The sequence below is a fragment of the Castor canadensis genome, chromosome 1 (assembly GCF_047511655.1).
Source record: "Castor canadensis chromosome 1, mCasCan1.hap1v2, whole genome shotgun sequence".
NCBI classification, from domain to species: Eukaryota; Metazoa; Chordata; class Mammalia; order Rodentia; family Castoridae; genus Castor; species Castor canadensis.
The window spans coordinates 27,583,233-27,596,442 of record NC_133386.1 but is presented as its reverse complement, the minus strand read 5'-3'; the positions used below and the strand labels follow the sequence as shown (position 1 = coordinate 27,596,442).

The 13,210-nt window shown below is 42.6% G+C and overlaps 1 protein-coding gene across 8 annotated transcripts in view; it reads right to left on the bottom strand.

Moving 5' to 3' along the window:
* Positions 1-13,210, bottom strand: part of Map7 (microtubule associated protein 7) — a 165,386-nt gene that overhangs the window by 65,422 nt on the left and 86,754 nt on the right. For all 8 annotated transcript variants that reach the window (XM_074073762.1, XM_074073792.1, XM_074073774.1 and 5 more), the window contains exon 2: positions 795-893. In XM_074073762.1, coding sequence (XP_073929863.1) covers positions 795-893 — 99 coding nt within the window. The remainder of the gene's footprint in view (positions 1-794; positions 894-13,210) is intronic.

Below are 13,210 nucleotides of genomic sequence, written 5' to 3'. Positions count from 1 at the left end.
GTAGCTCACATTGGCTTAGAACTCCCAATCCTCCTGTCTCAGTCTCCCAAATGCTCAGATTACAGGCTTGAACCACCACGCCTGGCTGTCATCTTTATTCGCACTGATTCACCGTTCTTGGGTGACTCTGGCCTTGAACACCGAATGAAGTAGACTTCCAAGAACCTTGTGGGGTCATCAGTCTGTTCTCCCTTCCTCTGATGGCCCTTTACCATGCTGTATGTTCATCCCTCCCATGAACTGCACAGAGGCTGCTGGACACCTGGAAGGAACTGCGCTGTCTGTTCAGTTCTTTGTGCTGTTTACAGACTGCTTCTTTGTGGCTGAGTGGAACAGATCGTGAGTCAAAGGTTACTGAAATCACTACGTAGGCAGGTATATAATCACCGTGAGGAACAGAGAACCAAAACAATACTATGCGAGCTTTGTTATGCAGAAAGACTTCAGTGGTTTTTAAAGAGGTCACAAAAGATACGATAATGCTGGGCACACAGGTACAAAAAACTGTGTTATACGAACATTTCCAAGAGAAGAATCAGTGTTTGGCACCCACACCCGACATCTCAATGACTGTCAGTATGATGCTGAGAGAAGCAGGTCAGAATCTGAATCTCCATTTTTCAGAAACCCAGGCTTTGGGAGATTCTGACTTCAACTCACACGAGTCAGTGTGAGCTTTGGTGGCAGCACTGAAACCCAGCTTGCCTAGCTTCTACTTTTACAGTTCATCTGCTTGCCTCAGAGGCTTTGGACCTAACTTTCATTTTTCCCAGAGTAAATGCCATGTGTCCTACCTGGTTTGTGTCCTGAGTGGTTGCTATTTTGTCCTGAAACTGTAGAGGAGGAGCGGTTGGGGGCAGTTTTCTTATCTTGCACTTTATAGCTGTCAGGCGCTGTAAAATGAGACAAAAAAGAAAACATATACTTAGTTCATTCCAATCGATTCGGACATACCCATTCAGCATTTACTGTGAAGGTCAGGATCAGCTGCCAGGCTACACTCAGGAAATGAAAAGATAAAGCAGTTATGACCCCTGCCCTCCAGGAGTGTACTGTCTGCAGGGAAGGCCACGTCCAGAAATCAGTGGCTTCCTGCAGCAGTGGCTGGGAAAGCTCCTACCCTGGATGTCCCCCATCACCTACTTCTGTGTCTATGCATACAGCAGCCACAGGGACATACTAAATTCTTTGATCTAAAAAATCCCAAGAATGTAAACAAGTAGGTCACCAAGAGGGAAGCCGGGGGATATCTTTACTACAATTTTTGAAGAAGCGTTTGGCCAAAGTTCAACAACAAAGATTACTACTATTTATTTTTGGTGTGCTGGAGATTGGTCCCAGGGCCTTGCACATGCTACATGTGTTCCACCACTGAACCAGGCCCCCAGCCCACAAAGATCATTCAAGATGAAGGACACGTCTTCTAGGAAAGGAACAACAGGCAGAAGCAGCAGGGACTCTGTGTGTACACGGTCATCCAGGCGCAGGAAAATTGTTTTTACATGTTTTACTTGATATATTTCCATTTTCAAAGGATGTTGGCTACTGTTTCAGAAATTGTGTCAAAACCTGAGCTTCTGAATTTTTCCTCTGTCCACCTGCAGGGTCCCCCTCAGTCAAGGCTAGTCCATTCTAGTTGCTCAGGTCCAAACCCTGGCAGCCATCTTTGGCTTCTCTCATTCCCTCCATTTCATCTCTCAGTAAACTTTGTGGCTCTACCTGGAAAAGCACCTGACCACCACATTTCTGACCATCTCTTCTCTGTCCTCTTAACCAGTGGGCCTGATCCTACCATGGGCCCTACCAGCCCATCAGCAATGACCCTGTTAAAACATGCCATGTCCTCCCTGTGCTCAAAACTCTCCAGCACTGCCCACCCAGCCCAGAGTGAAATCCAACATCTTATTATGGCCTAGGAGGTCCGGCGTGGTTGGCCTTGAGCTCGTACCACTTTCCTCTTCATGACACTGCTCCAGTCCTATGACCAACTCTGCAGTCCACGAGGGCCTGAACACCCACTTCAGATGCCACCGTGGAGCTCTCCTTCACTTCCTTTGTGTCTCTGCTCAGCCGTGACATCAGAGTCCCCCCGAACTACTTGAAAACGGCACCCCATCACTCATTTCTCCCCCTCACCCACTGACATCTTATACATTTATGACCATATGCATCAGGAAGGCTGATTTTAATGACTCCCAAGAGTCACTTTAAAAATTACACTTACAGCTGAGCATGGTGGCTCATGCCTGTAATTTCAGCTAGTTGGGAGGCAGAGATCAGAAGGATCATAGTTCAAAGCCAGCCCAGGCAAGAAGACCCCATCTCAACCAATAAGCCTGGCATGGAAGTGTGTGCCTGTGGCCCCAGACACACAGGAGGCATAGGTAGGAGAGTTGCGGTCTGAGGCCAGCCCTGGGCAAAAATGAAAAATAACTAAAGAAAAAAAGGACTGGGGATGTGGCTCAGTGGTAAAGCACCTGCCTAGCAAGTGTGCAGCCCTGGGTTCCATCTGAGAAAAACAATGAAGGCTCCAATCAGTGGTTTAAAATACACTGCCAGCAATTTCCCATTGGAAAATCATCACCATGTGTGTGAACACACCTGTGCTGAGGAAGAGAGCAGGACAGGACCTGACACTGACCCAGTGGAAGGCATGATGATCCACAATGCTGTACCAAAACTGCGTGGTCAGTGGTCACTGTGCGGCGGTGAGGGACCAATGAGTGCTGGCCACCATCACAGAGCCTACAGTACAGCTGGAACCTGGGTTGTTTAGTGTGACAGAGCACACTTTCCCCTTCCTGTGCAAGTTAATCCTGTAAGAATTGCTCATCAGAAGTGAATACTTAAAGACAACACAAAGGAGCAGAGTGCCTCAGGGACCTGGAGTGGCCTGATGACAGTTTTCTTTATTGCCACCTCCAGCATACAGCAAGTAAAGCTAAGCTGATTAAGAATATTCTACAGCATGGGGCACGGTTATGCACACTTGTAATCCCAGGCACTTGGGAGGCAGAGGCAGGAGGATCACAAGCTGGAGGCCAGCCTGGGCTGGGTATTGAGGGGGTAGGGGGGAGAGGGAGGGGGCGGAGTGGGTGGAAAGGGAGGGGGTGGGGGCAGGGGGGAGAAATGACCCAAGCCTTGTATGCACATATGAATAACAATAATAAAAAAAGATGGTGAAGATTTAACCCAACTATTGTGTTTATTTGGGCTTATGAAGTCATTGGGTAGTGCCCCAAGAGTGTATCCTGGTGGCTTTAAAGGAAAGGGAGAGAAACTGCACAGTGATAGAGATACACGCGCCATGCACACCACCTGCCTCCTGTATTGAGATACTCTGGACCACCTCAGGACTAAGCCAACAAATGGCTCTAACCAGATCCAAGTCAGTGGGACCCTTCCAGAATCATAACCAAAAATAAACATCACTTCTTTATAAATTTATCCTACCTGACCTAGTACATTAGAGTAACTGAAGCTAATTAATACAGTTACTTATAAAAATGAGCAAATGTTGGAAGTGCTTATAGGAGAAGATAAATAACTGCTGAATAGGTTTCACAGGGGTAGTTAATGACACAGGTCTGAAAGGTGGAATGGAAATTACAAAGAGGCCTCCTCTGAGTATTGTCTTTGTACACTTTATTGCTCTTGAAATTTCAATTAAATGTAGTTAAAACTTCTTTTGTAGACCTAGTTTTTATCATTATACCATGAAGCAAAAGGGGTTAAATGAAATGACAATCAGAGTCTTGCAAATTTCATAAACAGATTACATCTAAAATGTTTACAAAAGCTGTATGTTATCATTTGGAGCTGTATATACAAAAATATAAAGAAAAACAGCTCATAGCCTCACCATAATCTCATTGACTGTAAATGTGCATTCTAACTTGACAAGCTTCTTACTGGCAAAAAGTACCCTTAGTTTTGGCTCTGGGGTTGAACCCAGAGTTGTTTTATGAGTAATGCATTATTTTTACATAGGCCCAAATTCTTGCTTAAAATTTTTTTGAAAATATGTGAGAATTAGTTTTGTGAAACCGCCACTATGTACAACACACTTTGTTTACAGGAAGTGTTAAGTAAACAATATTTGACTGCATTTTTACCTGAATATGATTCCTCTAGTATATTATGTTCCTTTTTGATGAAAGTATTTTAATTTGGACTGTACTTATGAGGATGCCTGAGTAAGCTTTAGGACCTATGGGAAATCAGATCAGGTATTGGAGCCTCTTCCCAGCCAGGTCTTGCTGAAACCTAACAGAGAGGTGTATGGCATGAACAGGGAGCTTCACAAGCATGTGTGGAGCAGGAGCTGACCTGTGTTGACCTGAATGCAAGGGTAAGAAAGTGGCCTAGGTTCTGCCCTGTTGAGCATGGTATCACCCCCTCCCCCTGCATCAAGCTGCACAGTGGTCTGTCCGTGTTTCCAAGTGAGTGTTCAGGTTCTATCTAGAATGTGGAGTGTTCTCTATTGCCTTGTGTGGCCTGGTCAGCCCTTGGCAACAGACAGAGCTGCTTTGGCATCATGGAGGGAGCCAAGGCTGCCACTCAGTGGTACTTGAGACTAAACCTGAGAGAATTCTTCAGGCATGTGGCAGGAGACCCTGAAGAGTTGAAGCTAGGCCGAAATCCCTATGCACTGCCGTGGGAGTTGGTGATATGTGTGATTATCCTTGGACTTTTTATTCTTCTGTGCTGTTTGTGGCTTTATGCGATGAAAGAAAAAAATCTTGCCATAAAGCTTTGTGAACTGATGGAAGAAAAATGTGAACTCCTTCAAAAAGTGAGCCTTGCTGAAAAAGAGTTTGAAGACTTAGAGTCATCTTTGAAGGATGCCAGCTTTGTGAAAGACTCAATAGAGCTAGTAGAGAGTTTAAAGGCAACCTATGAAAAGCTGAAGAGATCCAAATCTCAACTGGAAGATGAAATACTCTTTGTAGAAAAAGAGCTACAAGAAGAAAAATCTAAACATTCTGAACAATGTGAATTGAGGGCAAAGTTATCAAAAATGGAGCAAGTCTTAAAAGATAGACTAAATTCTCTAACAGAACAACTAGCTGAAGCCAAAGAAACCTGCCTAATACATCAAAACACTGAAGCACAACTGAAGGAGTCAATGAAAGATGCCTTGAATGAAAACTCCCAACTTCAGGCATACCAAAAACAGCTTTTACAAGAAACTGAATCCCTGAAGAAACAAGTGTGTGAACTTAAAAAACAGAAGATAACAATTGAAGACTCCATAGTACATGCACAGCAAGTTCTAAATGATCAAGAAGATCACATCCAGTCTCTGACTGCACATTTGCTGAAAATGAAAGACTGGACTGCTATACTTGGAGAAGACAAAATATGTGATGGTGACTTGGAATTAGAAATGATGGATGGATCAGAAAAGGCAGCTTACATAGAAAATCAGCCAAAAGGAGCTTTGAAGAAACTAATGTATGCTGGGAAATTAAATGCACACTTACAAACCTTAGAAGGAGAGAGAAACCAGATTGAAACTCAATTGTGTGAAGTGAATAAAATCAACCGAGACCTCATGGAGCATATTAAAATTCTCCAGACAGAACAATCCTATTTACAATCACAAAATACACAGCTTGAAAGTGGAAATCAGATGCTTCAGCACAAAGTTAACCTAATGACTGAACTGTATCTATATAATAGTAGGGAACAAAACAAAAACTTAATAGCACAAGAAAACTGCCGGCTAGAGATGGAGGAGAAACTTTCCAAAGTGGTGGAGAAGATCCTCCATGCATCTAGAGAGCTGAAGAGCTACAAAATGCAAGCCAGATATCTTGAAAAAAAAAAATGCAGACAGACATTCTTTATTATCAAAAGGAAGTTGTTAAATATGAGAAAAAAGAGCAGCTTTCTTTGATGTTAGCTGAGACTTCTGAAAAAAACCTCCATTATTTCAAGGAAAAAAATGAGCAGATGAGACAAGAGTTAATTGAAATTAGGCTCAAAAACAAACTTTTAATCAAACATCCTTATTCACCTGATGTTCTACATACAGCACGTGGTGAAGAGCCTTGCCAACAGGGCCTCTCACCATTGGAACAACCTTCATCTGAAGAGAAGGCTTTTCTCTATCCTTCTGAAATGGAATTCAGTAGAAATGATACCAATGAAGACCTTGGTAAATCAAATGTGCCTGACTAATCTCTGCCTGCTGGAATCCAAGAAGTGGGCCCTGGCTTTATTCCTCCTGTCACAAGTCCCACATCCAATGGGTCCAAGGAGACAGTTAATGAAAAAGGGGCCTCTTTTCCTTCCACCTCCTCCAGAAAACACACATGGAGCCTCTCAAGATTATATTCCATCAAGAGATTTCATTGCTACAGGAGGTCCTCAAAACTTTAGTATGCTAAATATCTACTATATAAAAAATAATTCAAACAGTTTACATTTGAAGTTTAGAAAAATATCTTTATACTGACCCATCATTTTTACTTTAAATAACTGTGGTTACTTCAGTGCTTCTACTTTTCAATATGGATTATGATTCTCTGGATAGTCTTTTCTAAGTAGATGATTTAAATATGAGTCTTATTTTATTTAGATAGTACATTTTATTTCCATTATATATTATTGTAGATAGAAAACTATTTTAACATGACTATATAATACCTTATTGCATTAACAATAATAGGAGTTTTATTTATGCAATCTTACGGTAGTAATATTTTCACTGCAAATGTATCTTTATGCAAAGAAATGCAACACAATTGTGAAAGTATCTTCATGCTTAATGAAATAAACTTGAAATTATTTAAAAAAATTCTATTGATAGCATTTGCATAACTCAAGGATAATTAGCACGGCTGATCTAGGATGTATTTCAAATGTTTAAATTTCTTTTTTCACTTGGGTGCATGTCACACCCTTCTTTCTTTTCTGGTGGTCGGCACTCGTTAGCACCCCATGTCCCAGCCCTAAGAGTTATAAGCAAGTCATGTTTCTGAAGCAGCCCTCGTAAAAGCTTTCTCTTTTCTTTTTTGGTTTGGCTTCAATTTGCTGAAATTCAAATGTCAAAAATAAATTCCAGTTGAAGGGCGGTCTGGTTCCCTGAGTTTCCCTTTGGATCTACGCTTAGGGCACATTGGAAGTCTGGGCCCATTTTTCCATCACCTGCATGCCGGGAATTCATCCTATGCTGGGAGCCCTCGGAGTCAGACTCATTGGAAAACAAGCTTCAAATCCATGGGAGAATCGTCTATGCTCATGTAAAACTGACAGGATAATTCAGTAATAGAAAAATAACAACTTCTCAGGTTGTGTAGTCCAAGATCACATGCTGCTAGTCTGTAAGAACTAGGCTTGGACATTCTCCCAGTTTTCAGGCTTTCCTTGTCACTTTTCTATTCCACCACTGCAGAAGGTCACATTTCTTTTACTACTTTGGTTAACACTATATCATGGTGACAGCACAAGACACAGGCAGACAGACCTAGGATCAAATGTGAGTGACCAGAAAGTTCCCCGACTTCTCCAAGTAGGAACCACGGTGACACTGCCTGCAGGAGAGTTGACGGGGATGACTGAGCACCTGCAGGTGGTTACCGGGCCCCTTCCTCCAGGGCACCCCATAAGCCTGTGGCTCTCCCACATCGCTTAAGCTAAATTGTCTACTTTTTATTTTAATTTTTGTGATATTGAAGATTGAAGTCAGGGCCTCATGGTTGCTAGGCAGGTACCCTCCCACTCCAGCCATGCCCTGAGGACTTTTGTTTTTTTAGATAGGGTCTTGGACTCAGATAGGGTCTTGGACTCAGATCCACATCCTCCTACCTCTGCCTCCCAGCTACATTGTATGCACTACAATGCCCAGCTTTTGAGATGGGGGGAGGCCCTTACTAATTTTCACCCAGGCTGGCCTTAAACCTTGATCCTCCTATCTCTGCCTCCCCAGTAGCTAGGATTATAGGCATGTACCATAATTTCCCCACTTGTAAAGAAGAACAGTTTCAGAGTTGGGAAAATTAAATGAGACAATGTTCAGAGAGGCAGCTCACTGTCTGGAAGGTATCAAGTATCAATAAACCACAAAAAGTAGTTTTGGCTCTTTCCGTATGCCCAGCACATGTAGGAAGCTGGGTTTCATCTCTTCAGAGGTGAGGGAATGCAAACCTATGATAACTTGGTGACGGTGGTCTTGGGGAGCAAGTAGCCAATATGGCAGGAAGGTCTGGTTCAGAGGTTTTCAAGGTCACACCTCAGTTGGCTGAATGCACTGCTATAATTTTTTTAGGGACTGCCCCGATATAGGAAGGGGTAATAATCACCTAAGATTTAACACCCTTTATTACATTAGGTAAAAAACAAGCCTTAAAAAAATCTCAGCCAGGTACAGTAGCTCGTGCCTATAATCCCAGCTACTTGGGAGGTAGAGATCAGGAGGACTGTGGGTCAAGGCCAGCCCAGGCAAAAAGCTCATGGGACCCCAGCTCAACCAATAAAAAGCTGGTTGTGGTGGTACACACATGCGATCTCAGCTAAGGAGCTGTAAATAGGAGGATGGAGGTGCAGGCTGCCCTGGCCACAAATGCAAGACTCAATTCAGAAAATAAGTAAAGCAAAAAGAGCTGGGGGCATGGCTCAAGTGGTAGAGTGCCTGCCTGGCAAGTGTGAGGTCCTGAGTTCAAACTCCAGTACACCCTGCCCCCTACCACATTACTTAAGAAGGGTCAGCGGTATGGTTCAAGTGGTAGAGTGCCTGCTTTGCAAGCTTGAAGTCATGAGTTCAGACCCCCGTCCACCCAGTAGGGCTGGAGGTGGAGACCAGGGGTACAGTGCTTACCTAGCACGTGAGAGGCTCTGGGTTCAATTCTTAGTAGCACAAACAACAAAAACAAAACAAAAACAACAAAAGAACACAATGAAAACAGGTAGGATCTTTAGATTTCTAAAAATTAAAAAAAAATCTAGAAATGCTAGGTAGGTAACAGATAGGATTACATACACCATTTAAAATTTATCATTAAAATACCACTTTAAATGGCTGAGGTGACTTTCCAGTATTATTTGCTCGAATCTTTTCCTTCATTTTTGAAAAAGCAAACTAAGCCCTATGCGGCAGTGCTCAGTGTCTTTGCCAGCCTTATGAGATCTTTATTGATCTTGCTGCTGGCTTAAAAGCTTTCTCCCATTAGAGCCCCATGAGAGTGCTGGAATAGACACAAGGAGGAAGCAGACAGGCACACTGTGGGCTGGGACTGTCTCTTTCTGATGGCTGGGAAACACAGCAGAGGCATCCGGCATCCGAGCCTTCTTCTTAAAACTGCAGCTCCAGTAAGCGCCACAAATGCGTCTGTACAATCCATACCCCCTGCCACTCAGTGTGCTCCTTGCAGTGTCATCCCACAAAGGCCCTGGGGCTCTCAGAGCTTTGCTTCTACTCTGGAACATACTCTTCTCTCACCTGGCCAACATGCTTGCTCTGAGACACTGTGGACTACAACTTAGGACCATTCTTGGTTTAAATCTGACATGTGAACTTGACATCCATGAGGATAATGAACTTCAGCCTCTATTTTTAACAAAATGTGAACTCAATTCCCAGCTCTGTATAAGGGCTTCTCTAGTAATCACTCAGTTGAACTTTGTGAACGTACAGCTTTGGGAGTGTGACCACCAGAGGCTGAAGGACAAGAAATCACCATGGTGTGATACAAAATCGTCGGGTATCAGCAATTTTGTGTGTTTAGTCTCATAGTTTCAATCTATGCAGAAAAAGTTGATTCAGCAGGTTTGATATTGGTCATCCTTACATTTATTTTATGAATCTCTATATATTTATTCCTTATATTTATTTAGTTAAACATACTTGCCAGGAGTATTATAACATTTGGATCATAGATATTCATTCATGTTATTACCCAATGTTATTTATGAAATTTGCATTAGAATAAGAAGGAAATAAAGTGGGCTGGCAGACCAGCTCAAGTAGTAGAGCTCCTACCTAGCAAGTGTGAAGCCCTGAGTTCAACCCAAGTACCACCAAAAAATAAAAAGGAGGCAACAAAGTGATTTCCTAACTGCTAATGCCTTTCCTGATTATCCCACACAATGAAGAACTTCTCCTTAAATTCCTCATAATTATATATGAGCTTGTATAGTAATGATCAAAACTCATGGAGTTAGCATCAGATAAACCTGGATTTAATTTTCTACACTGCCTCAGTTTTCTTCTTACAGCATCTTAACACAACAGGTCAGCGAATGCATGGTACTGAAATAATACCATAGGCTGGCTAAGTACCCTTATCTGAAATGCTCAGGACTGGAAGTGCTTCAGATTTTGGGTTTTTTTTTTTTTTTGCCAGGTTTGGGAACATTTATGCAAACATGATAAAATATGTTGGGGGTAGGGCCAAAGTGTAAACATGAAATTCACTTGTTTTATACACACATAGCCTGAAGGTAATTTCATATATTTTCAGTGCATGTACATTTTGACTGTGACCCATCACATGAAGTCAGGCATGGAATTTTCTATTTGTGGCACTATGTCACTCCTAAAATAATTTAGGAGTGAGGATTGTGAATTTTGGGATTAGGGATGCTCAGCCTGTATCAAGTGGATAATGTATCTTCTTTCCTCATTCCTGTGTCCTTTGCCCTCTACTTCTAGGTCACACTGTGTTTCGGAGTTTCGGATTCCCTCAGTAATATCTCTTCTTTTTGAAAGGATAACCTCCTCTTACTGCCTGAAGTACTACTTCTATGTCAGTCACTGTCAAGTCTATGTTCAAACATATGTTCTCTCAGCAGAGCTCCAGTCTTCCGCCTCGAGGGAATAGAAGCGTGTGTACCTCTGCCGTCACTTGAAACTATGTCAAAATCTGAACTAAATGTCCTTACAATATCTGTTACTATCAATGCAGCCGCCATATTCCCAGGCTCAGAAACATTGAGTAATTTTTCTAACAAACATTTCTAGACCCCTCCCAGGCCAGCCACTGTGCTATGCACTGAGAATACAAGGGCAAAGAGCCTACATTCAAGGTGTTTAGAAAACACTGTGTGGACAACACAGTACACCAATCAACTTTGGAAAAGCCAATTAGCTGCAGAGGCTTAATAACCAAGTGAATGACATGGCTAGTGCTTCAGTGCCTGAGGGTGGGAGAAGATGCTTCAGGCGGCAGTAGTGATGGACGGTGTCACTGGGCAAGCGAAGAGTGAGGTAGGGACAGAGCACAAGTACCAAGGTGAAAGCCCAGAAATAACCAAGCTGTGGTGTGGGTAGAATGACAGGTTTAGGAAGAAAAGCAGTGGAAAACACAGTGAGAGAAGCAGACCAAGGTCAGTGCTGCCTAGAGTGATAGTGACACTCTGAGGAAGGAACTGTAGCTGTGTGCTGCTCTAACTTGAGTGGATTCTGCAAGTGCACAGAAAGAATGAGCAAGCCTGCAGGAAAAGCATCTCAAAAAGACGACAACAGGAAACAAGTCCACAGTAGCCATCCTGAGAACTCTGCTATCTGTTCAGCTCAGTAACCTCTCAGATTGTCCACTTCCCCAAATATTTTACAGAAATGCGACCATGAAGGGGAAAAGGTGACACGGAGGAATGTGGCGAAACCTGTGACCCCACAGAGTCCCCTCTACTGAAGGTCTTGTGAGGAAATGTGACCCAGCCACAAACTCCAGGAAGATGAGCGGCAGGCAGGCTAAGAAAATGTGCCTGCCAGGAAACAGGTTGGTGTGGTTTGGGTAATTTTGCAAGCAGTTCAGGAAATAATAAGATAAGGGTAGAAGTTGCCTAGTGTGATGGATCTCTTGTGGACTGTCCCTGGATGAGGAAGCAGTCACTCTGCCTTGCAAGTTTACAGGCAGTGTGCCATGGCTCCATGTTGTTCTTCCATACCAGAATAAATCCACTTTGTGGTATGGTGGAACATGAAGCCTCATGTAATCTGATGTTTTGATACAGCGATAATAATGTTTGACCATTTTATTCAACCTTTAATTGTTCATTTCTTGCAAAAAACAGATGCGACTGAACAGAAGCATTTGATAGTAGCATAGACCTAGGTCACACACAGTGTTCTCATTATTCTGCTGACAGAAACAATGAAGATGTACTTCCTTGCACGTAATGCAGAAACAGAAGTTCTGACTTGGTGGCTCTAGTAGACTGCATTAAAAGAACAGGCAGTGGTTTGAGAATTTGGGGAGAGTTCATTCAGAAATGGTAAGTGACTAAAAGTCAATTTCTCCTTTCGCCATCAGTTCAAATTGGAAAAGAAGAGGTAAAAACCCAAGACCGAGGTCGAGAACAATATTCAGCCAAAAGACAGAAAGTTGATCAACACTGAGATAGTGTAAATCCAGCCTAAAGACACTGATTTTATAAACACAGTTCCAATACTGTGTACAGTATGGTATGTGGGGACAGCATCAGCCAGAAATGTTACTTCTTATTTTCAAAACTGATACTAAGGCATGAAGAATGGGACAGAAACATGTAGCTGTTAATTGATAATTTCCAAACGGCAGCGGGGATAACTACAATGAACTATCAAGATCTATATATGAGATGATAGAAACATCGGCAGAACCATAACTTTGTCTTCAAAGAATACATTTGTCTGCTAGACATATGATAGGAAAGATACAAATACCATGTAAATAATAGCAAAAGAAAATTCTATTAAAAGGAGTTACAAAACATTTGTACATGATAAGGAGTAGGCTGCCTGTCTGCCTCCTAAGAACGATGTCTTGCCATAATCATTGTATTCTGAGCTTAAAGAAACCACCAGTCTCAGGGCCAGACATGGTGGTGCACACCAGTAATAGCAGCTACTTGGGGGTGGAGGTAGGTGGATGGAGGTCCAAGGCCAGCCTGGGCAAAAGTTTGAGACTCTATGAAAAATGTAAAAAAATTAAAAATCACTGGGAACGTGGTTCAAGTTGTAGAGCACTTGCCAAGAAAGCACAAGACTTGAGTTCAATTCTTAGTACCACCACCAAAAAAGGGGAAAAAGAATGAAAGAATGAAAAGAAGAAAGGAGGGAGGGAGGAGGGAAAGGAAGGAAGGAAAGGAACAGAGAGAGAGAGAAAGAGAGAAAACCAACCAACCACTTGTCTCATTTGGAAAAAGGAAGTGGATCAGTGGGAAGGAGAAGGGGAACATGAGAGGGTGATGTGGGGGGAAGCATATGACTAAAGTATGTTAT